Below are 15,537 nucleotides of genomic sequence, written 5' to 3' on the forward strand. Positions count from 1 at the left end.
GTTGGGTAGAAAAAGGAGGAGAATATAAAAGAAAGCAAAAGAATGATAGAGCGCATGAACTGCCAGCATCAGCAAAACTTACGCTCATTCCCTTCCCATCATCCTCTACAGATCTGTCGGTGGCGGTAATCTCCGCCTGGGACGCCGACGACGCCACTGAGGGCACCAACGCCAGGCTCACCTACGCCATCGAGAAGAACGTCATCGACGAACGTTCCGGTGAGGCGATATTCGCCGTCCACCCAGAGACCGGCCTGGTGCGCACGGCACTCTGCTGCCTCGACCGGGAGACGACCCCTGAGTACCATATTCAGGTGGTGGCTGCCGACGGCGGAGGTCTCAAAGGTGCGTCACCTCGCCGCCGGTCTTGTTTCTGATGCTGGGGGCCAGGGGCCAGATTCACGAAGCAGTTACGCAAGTACTTACGAACGTGTACATCTTTGACGGCTTTGATTACATTTATTAAACAGCTTACAAGCATGAAAGCTTCCCAATCAACTGTTGTTATTGTTATAAACAGCCTCCCGGTGCTTCGAGCTCATTAACTGTTTAATAATTGTAAACAAAGTCGCCAAAGATTGAAAAAAGATATACAGGTTCGTAAGTGCTTGCGTAACTGCTTCGTGAATCTGGCCCACGAGAAATGGTGATCGAGGCTTTTTGAGATGCTAATGAACAAGGCTTCGCTGGCAATTGTTTCTGAATAAGTTGGTCTGAAACGTCTGTGGGTGACTTTGATAAGGATTTATTCAATTGGTTGTCATATATTTGTTCTATTGTGTATTTTGCTTTACGTTTTTCTTAAATAAACAGGTGGTTTGCATTTTAAAATTAATTTCATAAATATTGCTAACTCATTTAGCAAAAGAAGCTGCCTGTGAGCAACAAGCTGAGAGTTGACTCTCTGTATAAGACCCCCGTTACCAGGTCAAACAGCATAGTTAGTGTTATAGCGGGGGTCTCACCTGTTTCTCGAGTTCACCCTTTATAAACACTAGCTCCGTGCGTCTCTGTGAGAGTCAAGTGTTCTTATACACCATCTCCAGTGGTGTTGTCCATCACCTGTTCTTGTTTTACTAAAAAAATGTATTTAAGAAAAAAGTAGAGAACTTACATTTTATCTGTGGTAAATATTTTTCCTGTAGAAGCTGTCTGTAAAATATGTTGAATATTACTGTAAAATAATTTATAAATTTAAGGAAATAAACTGTTTATTGCCCTCCGGACGTTGGTGGGGCAGGCACTGGCACTGTGGTGGTGCGACTAGCCGACGTCAACGACAACTCGCCGAGGCTGGCACGACGAGAGTGGCAGCTGGAGGTGGAGGAGACATGGGGCGACGGACCCCCAGGCAACGACACCATCCTTGAGATCGCCTCCTTCGATCCCGACACAACCAACTACTTCTCCTACAGGGTGAGTCGCCCGTCCTGTATTAACAGCGAGATGGTGATGAACCTCATAAGTCTCCTCTCACAGGATCATCCACTGGTCGGAGGAGCGGCGACCTTGCTTCTTGCAGGGTCGGCGTTCGCTTCCCGATAGTCCAAGTGGTTATAACCAGTCCGTTCCTTTACTCGATTTATGTATCCTATTACAATAATGTATTGTAATTATCTAAAGAAGGCACCAAGCCGGGAAGGCTACGTAGCATCGTATTCCAATAACGTTACCTCCCTTCTTCGCCATCTCCTCCGTCAGGTAGTGGAAGCGAGCGGGTGGGGTTGGGAGCACTTCGAGGTGCGGGCCGTCGAGGGCGGCGCGGGGCAGCTGTACGCCACCAGGACGCTCGACTACGAGGATGAAACTCACCGCCGGGGTTTCCGGTTCCTCGTGCAGGTCACCGACATGGTACGCATCTACGTGTAGGTTTTCATCGTGCACGAGCATGAATATGTCATCTTACACACACACACACCCAAGCTTTCAGAACCTTATAAAATAAACTACGTGAGACAAGTTTTGTGACATGCAGCCAATGTGTAGTCAGCCTATCTCAATAAACACACTAGAAAGATAGGAAGAGTTCATACGTTTGCCAAAGGGCTGGTCACAGTACCAGGAGGAAGAAGTAAAAGGAAAAACTTATGGAACTTGACCTCATAACAATGTAGAAAAGCAGTGATGCAGAGGAGATAATAAGGATATATACATTCTTAGAGGAATTAGCAGGATAGAGAACAATAAAATATTCAGGAAGATGACTTGAGGAGTCAGAAGACGCGCGAGGAAGCTGAAGGTGTTAGTGCGGCCATGAAGAATGAAAACCCGCACACCCGCACACCCGCACACACACACACACACACACACACACACACACACACACCAGGAAGCAGCCTTTGACAGCTGACTAACTCCCAGGTACCTATTTACTGCTAGGTAACAGGGGCATAGGGTGAAAGAAACTCTGCCCATCGTTTCTCGCCGGCGCCCGGGATCGAACCCGGGACCACAGGATCACGTATCCAGCGTGCTGTTCGCTTGGCCACCGGCTCCCCTAACACACATATATGTGTGTGTGTGTGTGTGTGTTAGAAATATATGTGGTTGACATATAGAGGAAAAATAGACTGGATAGAAAGGTGTAGTCCAAGAGCTAATGGCTCAATTCTGTAGGCTCAACAAAGTAAATAAACACACACGCATTTGTCAATATTTTAGGCCACAAACACCAAAACAAATTACCAACACGTATCCAGGTGGCGCTATCAGTCTCCTCACCACACTTGCTCCCTGTCGTGCCCTTAGGGACGCGGGGGCTGGCACGACCCACGCCACCTGGACGCCGCCTGGGTGTCCGTTCGCCTGAAGGACGTCAACGATAACCCGCCAGCGTTTCACCGGGCGCTGGCCCACGTCACCATCAGGGAGGACACGGCCCCTGGGACCCTCCTGGCCACCCTCCCCGCACGCGACCCAGATATGGTGAGCACCTTTCCTGCCCATCACATTGTTGTGTATATGCACTGTACTTTACATAATTGCCTGGGCGAATCGAACTTCAGCTCCTGGGCCCCCCACCACTTGGGCTGGACGGTAGAACGACGGTCTCGCTTCATGCAGGTCGGTGTTCAATCCCCGACCGTTAAGTGGTTGGGCACCATTCCTTCCTCCCGTCCCATCCCAAATCCTTATCCTGATCCCTTCCAAATGCTATATAGTTGCAGGAAAATGCGCAAAGTAGTAGTAGTAGGCATCCATCAGTCTCAGGAGACTATGGAGTTGAGCTCTGGTGTCGGCCTGGTCCGGAGTGGCCTCTCCAGGGCGCAAAGCCAGGGTGGGTTGATTCGGGGGAGAAGCTGTTACCTAGGCAGCAGGTCCCCCCCCTCTCCACGGCGCTGAAAAAAATGCGCTAAGTACAACAGCACATATCCACTGCCAGGTGAGTACGACGGGCTCACCATATCCCGTGCTGCTTGGAACTTTTTGTTCCAAGCTTTTTTTGTTTGTAGCTGAATCTAACACAACAACAACGCTAAGTAGTGACTCAGCGCATTCTCCCGATAATTACCTTGCTTAGACCATTTGGATAGTGATGATTCGTTTCTCTTTGTGGATGGTGTATCACCCGGTCTTTTCACCCCGCTCCCCACACACATACACTCACCTACTCACACTCATTCTCTCCCTCATCGAATGCTTCAAGTGACCAAATCTTCTGATAAGAACGTTGACACTAGCCGCTTACTCTTCTCCACCAGGAGGGACGGCAGGAGGTAGAGTACCGTCTGCAAGGAGGTTGGGACGCCGTGACGGTGGACGGCGGCGGGGACATCACCCTAGCGAGGGCGCTGGACCGTGAATCCCCAGGTGGGACGGTGGGCGAGGTAAAGCTTATCGCTGTGGACGGTGGCATCCCGCCCCTCTCATCCACCGCAACACTTATCATCACCGTCAACGACGTCAACGACTGTCCACCTCGCCTCCTGTCTCCTACCGTTTTCCACGTACCTGAAGGTGCCACCGCAACGCTTCTGGGCGTCCTGAAGGCGACGGACGACGACGTGTGGGCGCTCGGTCACGGCCCGCCCTTCAACCTCTCCCTGGCGCCCACCAATCAACCTCACGTTCTCACTTACATCAAACTCAAGTTTAACCGACGTGCGTATTTTGTGTGTATGTGTGTGTCATTACCTAAGTATAGTTTCAGGATGAAAGCTACCGCATACACACGTACTTTCTGTGTGTGTGTGTGTGTGTGTGTGAGTGTGTGTGTGTGTGTGTGTGTGTGTGTGTGTGTGTGTGTGTGTGTGTGTGTGTGTGTGTGTGTAATTACCTAAGTGTAATTACCTAAGTGTAGTTACAGGATGAGAGCTACGCTCGTGGTGTCCCGTCTTCCCAGCACTCTTTGTCATATAACGCTTTGAAAAAAGCATGAGGTGAATGGAAATGCTACTTAATTGCTTCTGTCCCGGCCAGGATTCGAACCCGTGACTTACAGGTGTGAATGGAAATCGTTTATCGCTAGACCACGGCCCACGGTGTGTGTGTGTGTGTGTGTGTGTGTGTGTGTGTGTGTGTGTGTGTGTGTGTACTCACCTAGTTGTACTCACCTAGTTGTGTTTGCCTTCCCTTCAGAATCTTGAATGTGGTGATCATGTCCCCCATAACTCTTCTGTCTTCCAGCGAAGTGAGGTTTAATTCCCGTAGTCTCTCCTCGTAGCTCATACCTCTCAGCCCGGGTACTAGTCTGGTGGCAAACCTTTGAACTTTTTCCAGTTTGGTCTTATGCTTGACTAGATATGGACTCCATGCTGGGGCTGCATACTCCAGGATTGGTCTGACATAGGTGGTATACAAAGTTCTGAATGATTCCTTGCACACGTGTCTAAATGCCGTTCTTATGTTAGCCAACCTGGCATATGCTGCTGATGTTATCCTCTTGATATGGGATTCAGGGGTACAGGTCTGGCGTGATATCAACCCCCAGGTCTTTCTCTCTCTGTGACTCGTGTAGAATTTCATCTCCCAAATGATACCTTGTAACTGGCCTCCTGCTCCCTTCACCTATCTTCATTACATTACATTTGCTTAGGTTAAACTCTAACAACCATTTGTTCGACCATTCCTTTAGTTTGTCTAGGCCTTCTTGAAGCCTCAAGCACTCCTCCTCTGTCTTCATCCTTCTCATATTTTTTGGCATCGTGTGTGTGTGTGTGTGTGCACTCACCTAGTTGTGTTTGCGGGGGTTGAGTTCTGGCTCTTTGGTCCCGCCTCTCAACCGTCAATCAACAGGTGTACAGGTTCCTCGATGTGTGTGTGTACTCACCTAGTTGTACTCACCTAGTTGTGCTTGCGGGGGTTGAGCTCTGGCTCTTTGGTCCCGCCTCTCAACTGTCAATCAACAGGTGTACAGGTTCCTGAGCCTATTGGGCTCTATCATATCTACACTTGAAACTGTGTATGGAGTCAGCCTCCACCACATCACTTCCTAATGCATTCCATTTGTCAACCACTCTGACACTAAAAAAGTTCTTTCTAATATCTCTGTGGCTCATTTGGGCACTCAGTTTCCACCTGTGTCCCCTAGTGCGTGTGCCCCTTGTGTTTATGCCTAACAGCCTGTCTTTATCAACCCTGTCAATTCCCTTGAGGATTTTGAATGTGGTGATCATGTCCTCCCTAACTCTTCTGTCTTCCAACGAAGTGAGGTTTAATTCCCGTAGTCTCTTCTCGTAGCTCATACCTCTCAGCTCGGGTACTAGTCTGGTGGCAAACCTTTGAACCTTTTCCAGTTTAGTCTTATCCTTGACTAGATATGGACTCCATGCTGGTGCCGCATACTCCAGGATTGGTCTGACATATGTGGTATATAATGTTCTGAAAGAAAGGTTTCTAAAGGCCGTTCTTATGTTAGCCAACCTGGCATATGCTGCTGCTGTTATCCTCTTGATATGAGCATCAGGGGACAGGTCTGGCGTGATATCAACCCCCAGGTCTTTCTCTCTCTCGGACTCTTGAAGTATTTCATCTCCCAAGTGATACCTTGTATCTGGTCTCCTGCTTCCTACCCCTATCTTCATTACATTACATTTGCTTGAATTAAACTCTAACAGCCATTTGTTCGACCATTCCTGCAGCTTGTCCAGGTCTTCTTGAAGCCTCAAGCTGTCCTTCTCTGTCTTAATCCTTCTCATAATTTTGGCGTCGTCAGGAAACATTGAGAGGAATGAGTCTATACCCTCTGGGAGATCATTTACGTATATCAGAAACAGGATAGGTCCAAGTACAGAGCCCTGTGGGACTCCACTGGTGACTTCACGCCAGTCTGAGGTCTCACCCCTCACTGTAACTCTCTGCTTCCTATTGTTTAGGTACTCCCTTATCCACTGGAGCGCCCTACCAGTTACTCCTGCCTGTTTCTCTAGCTTATGCATCAACCTTTTATGGGGTACTGTGTCAAAGGCTTTCCGACAGTCCAAAAAAATGCAGTCCGCCCACCCTGCTCTTTCCTGTTTAATCTTTGTCACCTGATCGTAGAATTCTATCAATCCTGTAAGGCAAGATTTACCTTCCCTGAACCCATGTTGATGGGTTGTCACGAAGTCTCTTCTCTCCAGATGTGTTACTAGGTTTTTTCTCACAATCTTCTCCATCACCTTGCATGGTATACAAGTTAAGGACACTGGCCTGTAGTTCAGTGCCTCTTGTCTGTCACCCTTTTTGTATATTGGTACTACATTAGCAGTCTTCCATATTTCTGGTAGGTCCCCCATTTCCAGTGACCTACTATACACTATGGAGAGTGGTAGGCAAAGTGCTCCTGCACACTCTTTCAATACCCATGGCGAGATTCCATCCGGCCCAACAGCTTTTCTCACATTCAGCTCCAATAGGTGCTTCTTGACCTCATCTCTTGTAATTTCGAACCTATCCAAGGTCACCTGGTTTGCTGCCACCTCTTCTAGCGCCGCGACATCTCCCTGTTCTATTGTAAAGATCTCCTGGAACCTTTTGTTGAGTTATTCACACACCTCTTTGTCATTCTCTGTGTACCTGTCCTCGCCCACCCTAAGTTTCATCACCTGTTCCATCACTGTTGTCTTCCTCCTGATGTGACTGTGTAGTAGCTTGGGTTCGGTCTTGGCTTTATTAGCTATATCATTTTCATACCTTTTCTCAGCTGCTCTTCTCACACTGACATACTCGTTCCTGGTTCTCTGGTATCTCTCTCTACTTTCTGGTGTTCTGTAGTGTGTGTGTGTGTGTGTGTGTGTGTGTGTGTGTGTGTGTGTGTGTGTGTGTGTGTGTGTGTGTGTGTGTGTGTGTGTGTGTGTGTGTGTGTGTGTGTGTGTGTGTGTGTGTGTGTGAGTACTCACCTAATTGTGCTTGCGGGGGTTGAGCTCTGGCTCTTTGGTCCCGCCTCTCAACCGTCAATCAACAGATGTACATGTTCTTGAGTCTATTAGGCTCTATCATATCTACACTTGAAACTGTGTATGGAGTCTGCCTCCACCACATGTGGAGAGTGTGCGTGCGTGCGTGTGTGTGTAATTACCTAAGTGTAGTTACAGGATGAGAGCTACGCTCGTTGTGTCCCGTCTTCCCAGCACTCTTTGTCATATAACGCTTTGAAACTCTGACGGTCTTGGACTCCACCACCTTCTCATTTAACTTGTTCCAACCGTCTACCACTCAATTTGCGAAGGTGAATTTTCTTATATTTCTTCGGCATCTGTGTTTAGCTAGTTTAAATCTATGGCCTCTTGTTCTTGAAGTTCCAGGTCTCAGGAAATCTTCCCTGTCGATTTTATCAATTCCTGTTACTATTTTGTACGTAGTGATCATATCACCTCTTTTTCTTCCGTCTTCTAGTTTTGGCATATTTAATGCTTCTAACCTCTCCTCGTAGCTCTTGCCCTTCAGTTCTGGGAGCCACTTAGTAGCATGTCTTTGCACCTTTTCCAGTTTGTTGATGTGCTTCTTAAGATATGGGCACCACACATCAGCTGCATATTCTAACTTTGGCCTAACAAAAGTCATGAACAATTTCTTTAGTATATCGCCATCCATGTATGTGTGTGTGTGTGTGTGTGTATCCCACACAATTTGTGTACAGAATATTGCAAACCATGTTATCAAAATCTTATATTTGGATTCACGCCTAGGTCTCGAATCTCAAAATGCTCCTATATAATTATAAGCAGTCAAAATATTGTTCATATAACAATAATGACTCCATATACATGTGTGTGAAATCTTTTTGCGTTGAAACGTATATTATATTTCCATACTTGAATCATATACCTGTCTCTTACAGCCAGCCTACCCATTGAATGAACTCATCATTACCCCATCACCCTCACGTCACAAATACTCATGTTCCCCTCATGTCTGCCCTTGCCACCCCCACCAGACCTTGACAGTGGGCGTGGCGGGGCGGAGGTGTGGGCAGAGGGAGGCGTGGACCGGGAGGAGCACAGGGAGCTGCGGGTGGAGGTGCTGGTGGTGGACGCTGGCGGGTTGGCCGCTCTGCAGACCGTCACTGTCATTGTCGATGATATCAATGACAACCCCATGAAACCCGCAGCCAAGACCGTCTACCTCTGGAAGCCTCAGGTGGGTAAGCTGAAGGCTGCTTGGGGTCACAAGTACACCTTCAAGCTAGTTTACCGAGACATTAAAGTACATCTCAAAAGGAATAGAGCAGCTTAGGCTATTACTGTCCCCCTCTCCCCCCTCCCCTCCACCATTCCCCTGTTAAAAATAGAAGGGAACAGATTACTACGAAGAGTGTGTTTGTTTGTCGAAAGGCGAGTTTTACCATCAAGAAGACGCAGGATATTAGTGACATTTTTAGTTCAGATATTTGGGATTCCAGGTAAAAAGTGCCCACTTTGGGTCACTTTGCCATCTGGAGCCACTTAATTAAGATCACATGCTACCAAGAGCCACTTGAGAGATTTCATGTTTGACGTAAACTTGTTGATAACAAGCAGTCAACTTATCAACAATGACTATGATTCAGAGGATGCCACACACCAACAAATGTCAGAAGACATTATGGACAGGAAGTTCTGAAAGGGTCAGGGGTTACAAGAAGCCAAGGGTCATGAAAGGTTAGAGGTTACAGTGATTAATGTGTTTTTAAGTTCATTACCACACAAGTTTTATTTTTACAAAAAAAATAATTTTCTTATTATTTTAAACGTAAAGTATAACATGCACACACATGTTCCTAAGTTGCTACTGCCACTGAGTGTTAAATGGGTACCTAGGTGCTAAGTAGGCCACTATAGGTTAGATTGGTCACTAGGTCCAAGATAGATCAATATATTAGACCACTAGGTGCGATCTATAGCCCGTGCTACATGGACATTTCGTTTTGAGTAGTTAAATCTAAAACAACAACAATTGCTAGTTAGGTCACTAAGCACAAGTGATTAAATGACTAGAGGCTAGACAGGTCACATTATGTTAGTATAATTGGCCTTTTAATGTATAAATGTTATTTTTATTTTATTAATCGTCATCGTGTTCGTAACTGAATGTAATCTTCTCTAGAGTTTTATATGTATGGGAGATGTTAGATTGTGTGAGTGTTTACATGAGAATGTAGCCTGCTGCTGTTAGTGCCTGCGCTCGGATGTAGCTTCACCGCCTACATTTAAGAAGGGTCGAAGACACCAGAGAGTGTTTTCCTTCCGGTACCCAACCACTTGGCCTGATCCGTACAGCAACAGCCTCGCCTCTTGTAGCCTAGCTTTCGATTCTCGACGGTTCAAGGCACCATTTCCTTCCCTCCGTCCTAGATCATTGTTTTCATATCGCAGCGCCTTGTCCTCATAACCGTGAAATGTGTCCTCAAACCCCTTCCAAGTGTTATATTGTCGTACTAGCATAGCATTTCCCCTCGTATTTACATTACATTCCAAATATATATGTAAATGCTTTCATATAAGTTAGTTTGCTGCAAACCTTCAAATCAAAACAGTTATGTGGCGCCTGTTTAGTGATCCTGCATTTGAATATTTTAATTTTAATTGGGTGGATCCCAAATAAAATGAAGTAAATTAGGAGAAAGTAAATCCCCTACTTTATGAAAATTGCCTCTTAGATTACATTCCCATTTCACTTATTCTTACTTGCCCCATTACATGACATTCATTAGTCGTGCCCCAGATCGCTAGGGGTTAGATTGCTCACTTGGGACTAAGTAGGTCACTAGGAGTTACAAAAGTAACTAGGTGCTAGATAGATCAATAGTTGCTATATTTTTTTTATCTTTATTTAAGAAAATACACAAACAATGTGACATTTTACTGCCAAATGCACAGTTAAGATAGCGTGCCTGCAGAGGGTAGCGCGCCACCTAGCTGCGATATATAAGAGATGCCTAACACCACAACTCGCGAATTACATATATAAATCAGGACTCCTGTTCCCAGTCTTCCATAAAGTTGTTTCATCAAATTCAAGACCTGATCGTTCATCTAGTCTCAGAAGCAAACTTAATGCATTTGACACAGTACTGTGCGTGCAGAGTCCTCAGCACACACGAGATGAGTGTATTTGTAAAGTACACAAAAACCATACACAGTTTTAGCTTCTCTACAACTCCCTCGCGCAAGAATAAACTACCAAACAAGAGGTGCCATGTGCCGCACAGATTGATGTTACCTTCGCACTAAGCTTCGATGTTCTTATCACTCGAAAAATTCAAAATTATAGAACGCATTTTGGAAAAAGGCTTCCGACCAAAACAACCTCTCTTCAACATTTCAAAAATCTCGCAATGGAATAACTAATAACACACCGTAGTATTCAATAACAAGATAATTTCTACATTGCTACAGATAACTGTACGCAAAAATGTACAGTTTTAACTTGCAAACTACTAAGTATATTTTCGCAGCTGACGTGAAAAATAATTAATTAGGGTGACTAAGAGTCAGCATTATTAAGAATCGAAGATTAATTAGAATCAGTAAGCTAAGGTAATTATCAGGAGAGAACGCAGAGAAAGGATGACGACATAGCAACTGTAAAGAATATTGTAAGAAGCTAGGAAATGAGAAAGGAATAAATGATCGTGCCCAACCACTTGTAAAATCGGAAATCGAACGTCGAAGTGAAGGGGTCGCTCTACGAACCACTCCAAGTAGCTGGGTGTATCAGTATTATTCCGAGACAAGGCTCACAAAAAAATATTTTTAAAAGTTAGGAGTCACTAGGAGTTAATATTATTAGGAGGGAGGTAATTATCAGGGGAAATTTCCTGATTTTCCCTGATAATTCTTGCTATCTGTTTATCAGTTAGCAAAGTCTGACACCTTCAGCAGGTCTCCATCGCTTGTCTCTCCTTCAGGGAGGTGGGTCGGACGCGCCCCTGGGTCGGGTGTACGTGGAGGACCCCGACGACTGGGACCTTGGGGACAAGAGCTTCAAGTGGGCTGGGACCCCACACCCACTCTTCACCCTGAGCGCCTCCGACGGCGCCGTCTTCGCATCCAGCCTTGTGACGGAGGGCAGGTAGGCATGCGCCTGCGCGCATCCACTTGTTCAGTCATTTTTCCATGGTTTCTAAATGTTGAAGAGGCAGTTTTGTGTACTGGTACTTAGCAGCTGACGCGGTAAATGACACAGGCGTCAACATACAAATAGAGCTTCCTGATGATGGAAGCTGAAGCAGATGCTGAACATCTAAGTGAGGATACTGTTTGAGTTGACGAGGAGAATGTTTATCTAGTTTCCCGCAAAAAAATGTAACCCCGCCTTCACATATTAAATTTATATATAGAAACTCTTATGTCGAACCTTCCTCATCTCAGGCCCCATCCGCTTGGACTGGTCGATACAACGACGGCCACACTTCTATTGCAGGTCGGTGTTTGAGCCCCAATGAATCAAGGGGCTGGGCACCATTCCTTCCCTACGTCCTTATCCTTTTTATAGGAGCTTATCCCAGCTCCTTTTCTATATATCCCTTTCTTGTGCTATAGTCATACTGGCTTAATACTTTCTCCACATAATTACCTTACTTCACCTTGCTCATCTCAGACCTAAACAATATTCATTCAAGAGGATGGACCACAGTGTAAGGAAAATATATACACTCATTCTGGAAAAGATTGAGAGTATATTTGTTAAGCACAAGCGGCCCATATCACAACTGTTACTGGTGCTAGTGGGGGAATTATAATGCGTAATATTGTTAAATGAGCACCAATCAACAATACATCAGTGTACACAAGAAATGGTGGAAGCTCCCCAAAGCAACGTGAATTGTAATAATAGCCTAACTTGGCGAGTTGCTCCCCCCCCCCCAGGTACACTATTAAATATAAGCCTAGTGGTATGAAGAGACCTCACTAAACCCACGGGAAATGAAGAGTGCTTAGTAACAGTTTATAAACCCCTAGTCCCACACACGCATAGCAAACAATCTCACCTTCTAACATTTACTCTAACTAGGCATGAATTAACACTGGTGATACAGTAAATTTAAAACTGTAAGTTGCATTTATAAACATTTAACAAGTAAATAGAACACGGTGGCATGTACAATACGAACCTGGACTTAACTGAGAAAATTTCATGCAGACCAAACTGGACAAGACCTCCACCAAATTGACCAAGACCAAGGACCATTGACAAGACCAAGACCACCAAATTGACCAAGACCAAGGACCATTGACTGGACCAAGACCACCAAATTGATCTAGACCAAGGACCATTGACTGGACCAAGACCACCAAATTGAATCTCGCTGGCTCGTCCGGCAGCGTACTGTAAAAAAAATCTTCTACCGTAATCGTCCACGTCCTCTAATGTAATCTGCCCAAATAATTAACAATATACCGCATAAACTCACTACCCTACTGCTTGCCCACTACTTAATCAGCCACTAAGATCAAATTCTTAAATGCAGCCAGCAGTTTACATATTTTTACCTGCTCGTACTACCGGCAGCACTGCAAATCGGTAGCAAGCTTAACCGCCGGCCTTTGTGTTTATTTCTATAAACTCCTGTTTCACTTAAATAGACCACCCTGGTCGTAACAGTAACCAAATTGTGAATCTTTTATTATTCTATGTTTTTCAAGATGTCAGCTAATTTACTTATTTGATATACCATTAATTTCTCCGTCATTATCAGTTCCTTAACTTGTCTCAATCTTCAGTGGCCCTGTTTTCCCCATAATCTTTGCTTAATTAATATATCTGAAAAAAAAATAACTTTTAGGATTTGTCTGTGGCATCCTATTCTAAGAGCTGCAGCATGCTAGTACCAGTTCTGTTTGTCTAATTCCGATAGTCTCAGGGCTGTGGGTTATCGAGCCCACCCGATATCCTCACATCCCAACTCCACCCTTGAGAAATATTCATACTATATCCAAGACTAATATCCACAAGACGGCTTCTGTTGTGCCTCCGCTGAATGGAGCCCCGTAGGGAGCCAATCGATTTGGAATTTTGTCGCGTTGAGTGAAATAAGAATTCCCTGGTGGTGCTGCTACTCACAGGATGCTGAGCAATGGCAGTATTTACTTTACTTCGAGACTCCTGCAACTACTGTTTCGTGAAATTATACAACTTTAGTTAAACACAGTTACACGATATTGCGAGTCATTCAGTATGTGAGTCACAGTGTCTATACTATTGTAAATCGTTCAATGCTTTGCTTCACTAGCCTATGTGAATTGCTCAGCGCTGTGAGTTAATGATGTGAGTCGCGTGTCATTCTGAGTCACTCTGCACTGTAAGTTACACGGCACTGTGAGTCACACAACTGCGAGTCATTCACCAATATGAGTCATTTAACATTGTGTGTCACACGGCACTGTGAGTCATTCAATAATGTGAGTAACATGACTGAGTCATTCAAGAATATGAGTCACACGGAACTGTGAGTCACTCAACAATTTCGTCACACGGCACTGTGAGTCATTTAACAATTTCGTCACACGGGGCACTGTGAGTCACTCAACAATTTCGTCACACGGCACTGTGAGTCACTCGCCATCGTAAACTGAGAAATACAATCTAATCAAAAATTGTAAACAAATGCGAATATTTTAGAGAGACAAAACCCTCGCGGGTGGAGAAGGTACCCGTGATGCCAGGTAAATTCCACATACACCATAATTCATTTGGACTATCGCGTTCGCTACACACAACATACAAGTCTGGTTGCTACGAACTACTGGTCTACTGCGTCCGCAACGCATAACACACAAGTCTGGTTGCCACGAACTTCTGGTCTACTGCATCCAACTACTGGTCTACTGCGTCTGCTTCACACAACATACGAGTCTGGCTGCTACGAACTACTGCGTCCGCTACACACAACAGAAGAGTCTGGTTGCTGCGAACTACTGCGTTTGCTACACACAACTTACGAGTCTGGTTGCTATGAACTACTGCGTCCGCTTCACTCAAGATACGAGTCTGGTTGCTAAAAACTACTGCATCTCCTACACACAACATAGGAGTCTGGTTGCTGCGAACTACTGCGTCCGCTACACACAACATACGAGCCTTCACCTAGTGTGTGGTCTGGTCAACATACTTTAGCCACGTTATTGTGACTCATCGCCTGCATACGAGTCTGGTTGCTACGAACTACCGCGTCCGCTACACACAACATAAGAGTCTTGCTGCTACGAACTACTGCGTCCGCTACACACAACATACGAGTCTGGTTGCTACGAACTATTGGTCTCCCGCATCAGCACCACACCATACAAGTTTGGTTGCTATGAACTTATGATAAGTTAGATAAAAATATTATTTAATAATTATATTGTTTAATCGTGAAGGGATATGCCAACGGCATTGTCTTCATGATTATGTTTTACACTAAAATGCATTTTTTTTAATTAATTAGAATTATAAACATAAGTACCATTTAGGACTGAACATTTTCTCTTTTGTTAATTTATGCGTTGATATGTTTATGCAAGCGAAGCGTTGGCTGCTGTATACAGTCAGGATAAACACATATTATGTATTTCCTTACAGGAGATTCACGAGAATACACATATGTTTATCGCATGCTCTGTATAAGTACTTTCGTACATATTCGTTAAAGTCACTGTTTCACATGTGAAGACAGTAATGGACAGTTCGAGCCTATTTCATAGCTCTTATATAAGCGCTGAGTTGCTACATAGTATTCCCAGATTGCCGCCTTCGTATGATAATTACTTATCTGTGATTTCTCGAGTGACTAGCTCTGAGCCAAAATATGACCATAATTATAATTTAAGATTTTTCTCTCTCGACGGACGTAATGCCTGGGCAGATACGACTTGCAATTCCTGGCGAGCGACCGGGTGTGGGGCCAGCGCGGCGTGGAGGCCAACATGACAGTGTTGGTCCGCCTCCTCGCCCCAGACGCCCTCGCCCATGCTACGCCCCTCACCCTCACACCCACCACCCCCGCCCACCTCACAAGGGGATGGACGCCCACGGTACGTCCTTGCTTGCAACCCGTTCTCGCACTTTCGTATAGTCAATATTGACTTATTAAATACGTGCATATGTGACATACTAAACATACTAGTTTACCTTGAAAAGCTTCATAGAAAACAC

At 45.2% G+C, this 15,537-nt stretch overlaps 1 protein-coding gene across 1 annotated transcript in view; it reads left to right on the plus strand.

The window, feature by feature from the left end:
* LOC123762417 (putative neural-cadherin 2) overlaps nucleotides 1–15,537 on the plus strand; it is a 117,830-nt gene that overhangs the window by 85,401 nt on the left and 16,892 nt on the right. Inside the window, exons 8-15 of the mRNA XM_045748933.2 lie at nucleotides 112–345; nucleotides 1,241–1,416; nucleotides 1,702–1,851; nucleotides 2,749–2,925; nucleotides 3,702–4,101; nucleotides 8,357–8,559; nucleotides 11,309–11,472; nucleotides 15,248–15,416. Of these exons, the coding sequence (XP_045604889.2) occupies nucleotides 112–345; nucleotides 1,241–1,416; nucleotides 1,702–1,851; nucleotides 2,749–2,925; nucleotides 3,702–4,101; nucleotides 8,357–8,559; nucleotides 11,309–11,472; nucleotides 15,248–15,416 (1,673 nt within the window). The remainder of the gene's footprint in view (nucleotides 1–111; nucleotides 346–1,240; nucleotides 1,417–1,701; nucleotides 1,852–2,748; nucleotides 2,926–3,701; nucleotides 4,102–8,356; nucleotides 8,560–11,308; nucleotides 11,473–15,247; nucleotides 15,417–15,537) is intronic.

The sequence above is a fragment of the Procambarus clarkii genome, chromosome 5, assembly GCF_040958095.1.
Source record: "Procambarus clarkii isolate CNS0578487 chromosome 5, FALCON_Pclarkii_2.0, whole genome shotgun sequence".
Classification (NCBI taxonomy): Eukaryota; Metazoa; Arthropoda; class Malacostraca; order Decapoda; family Cambaridae; genus Procambarus; species Procambarus clarkii.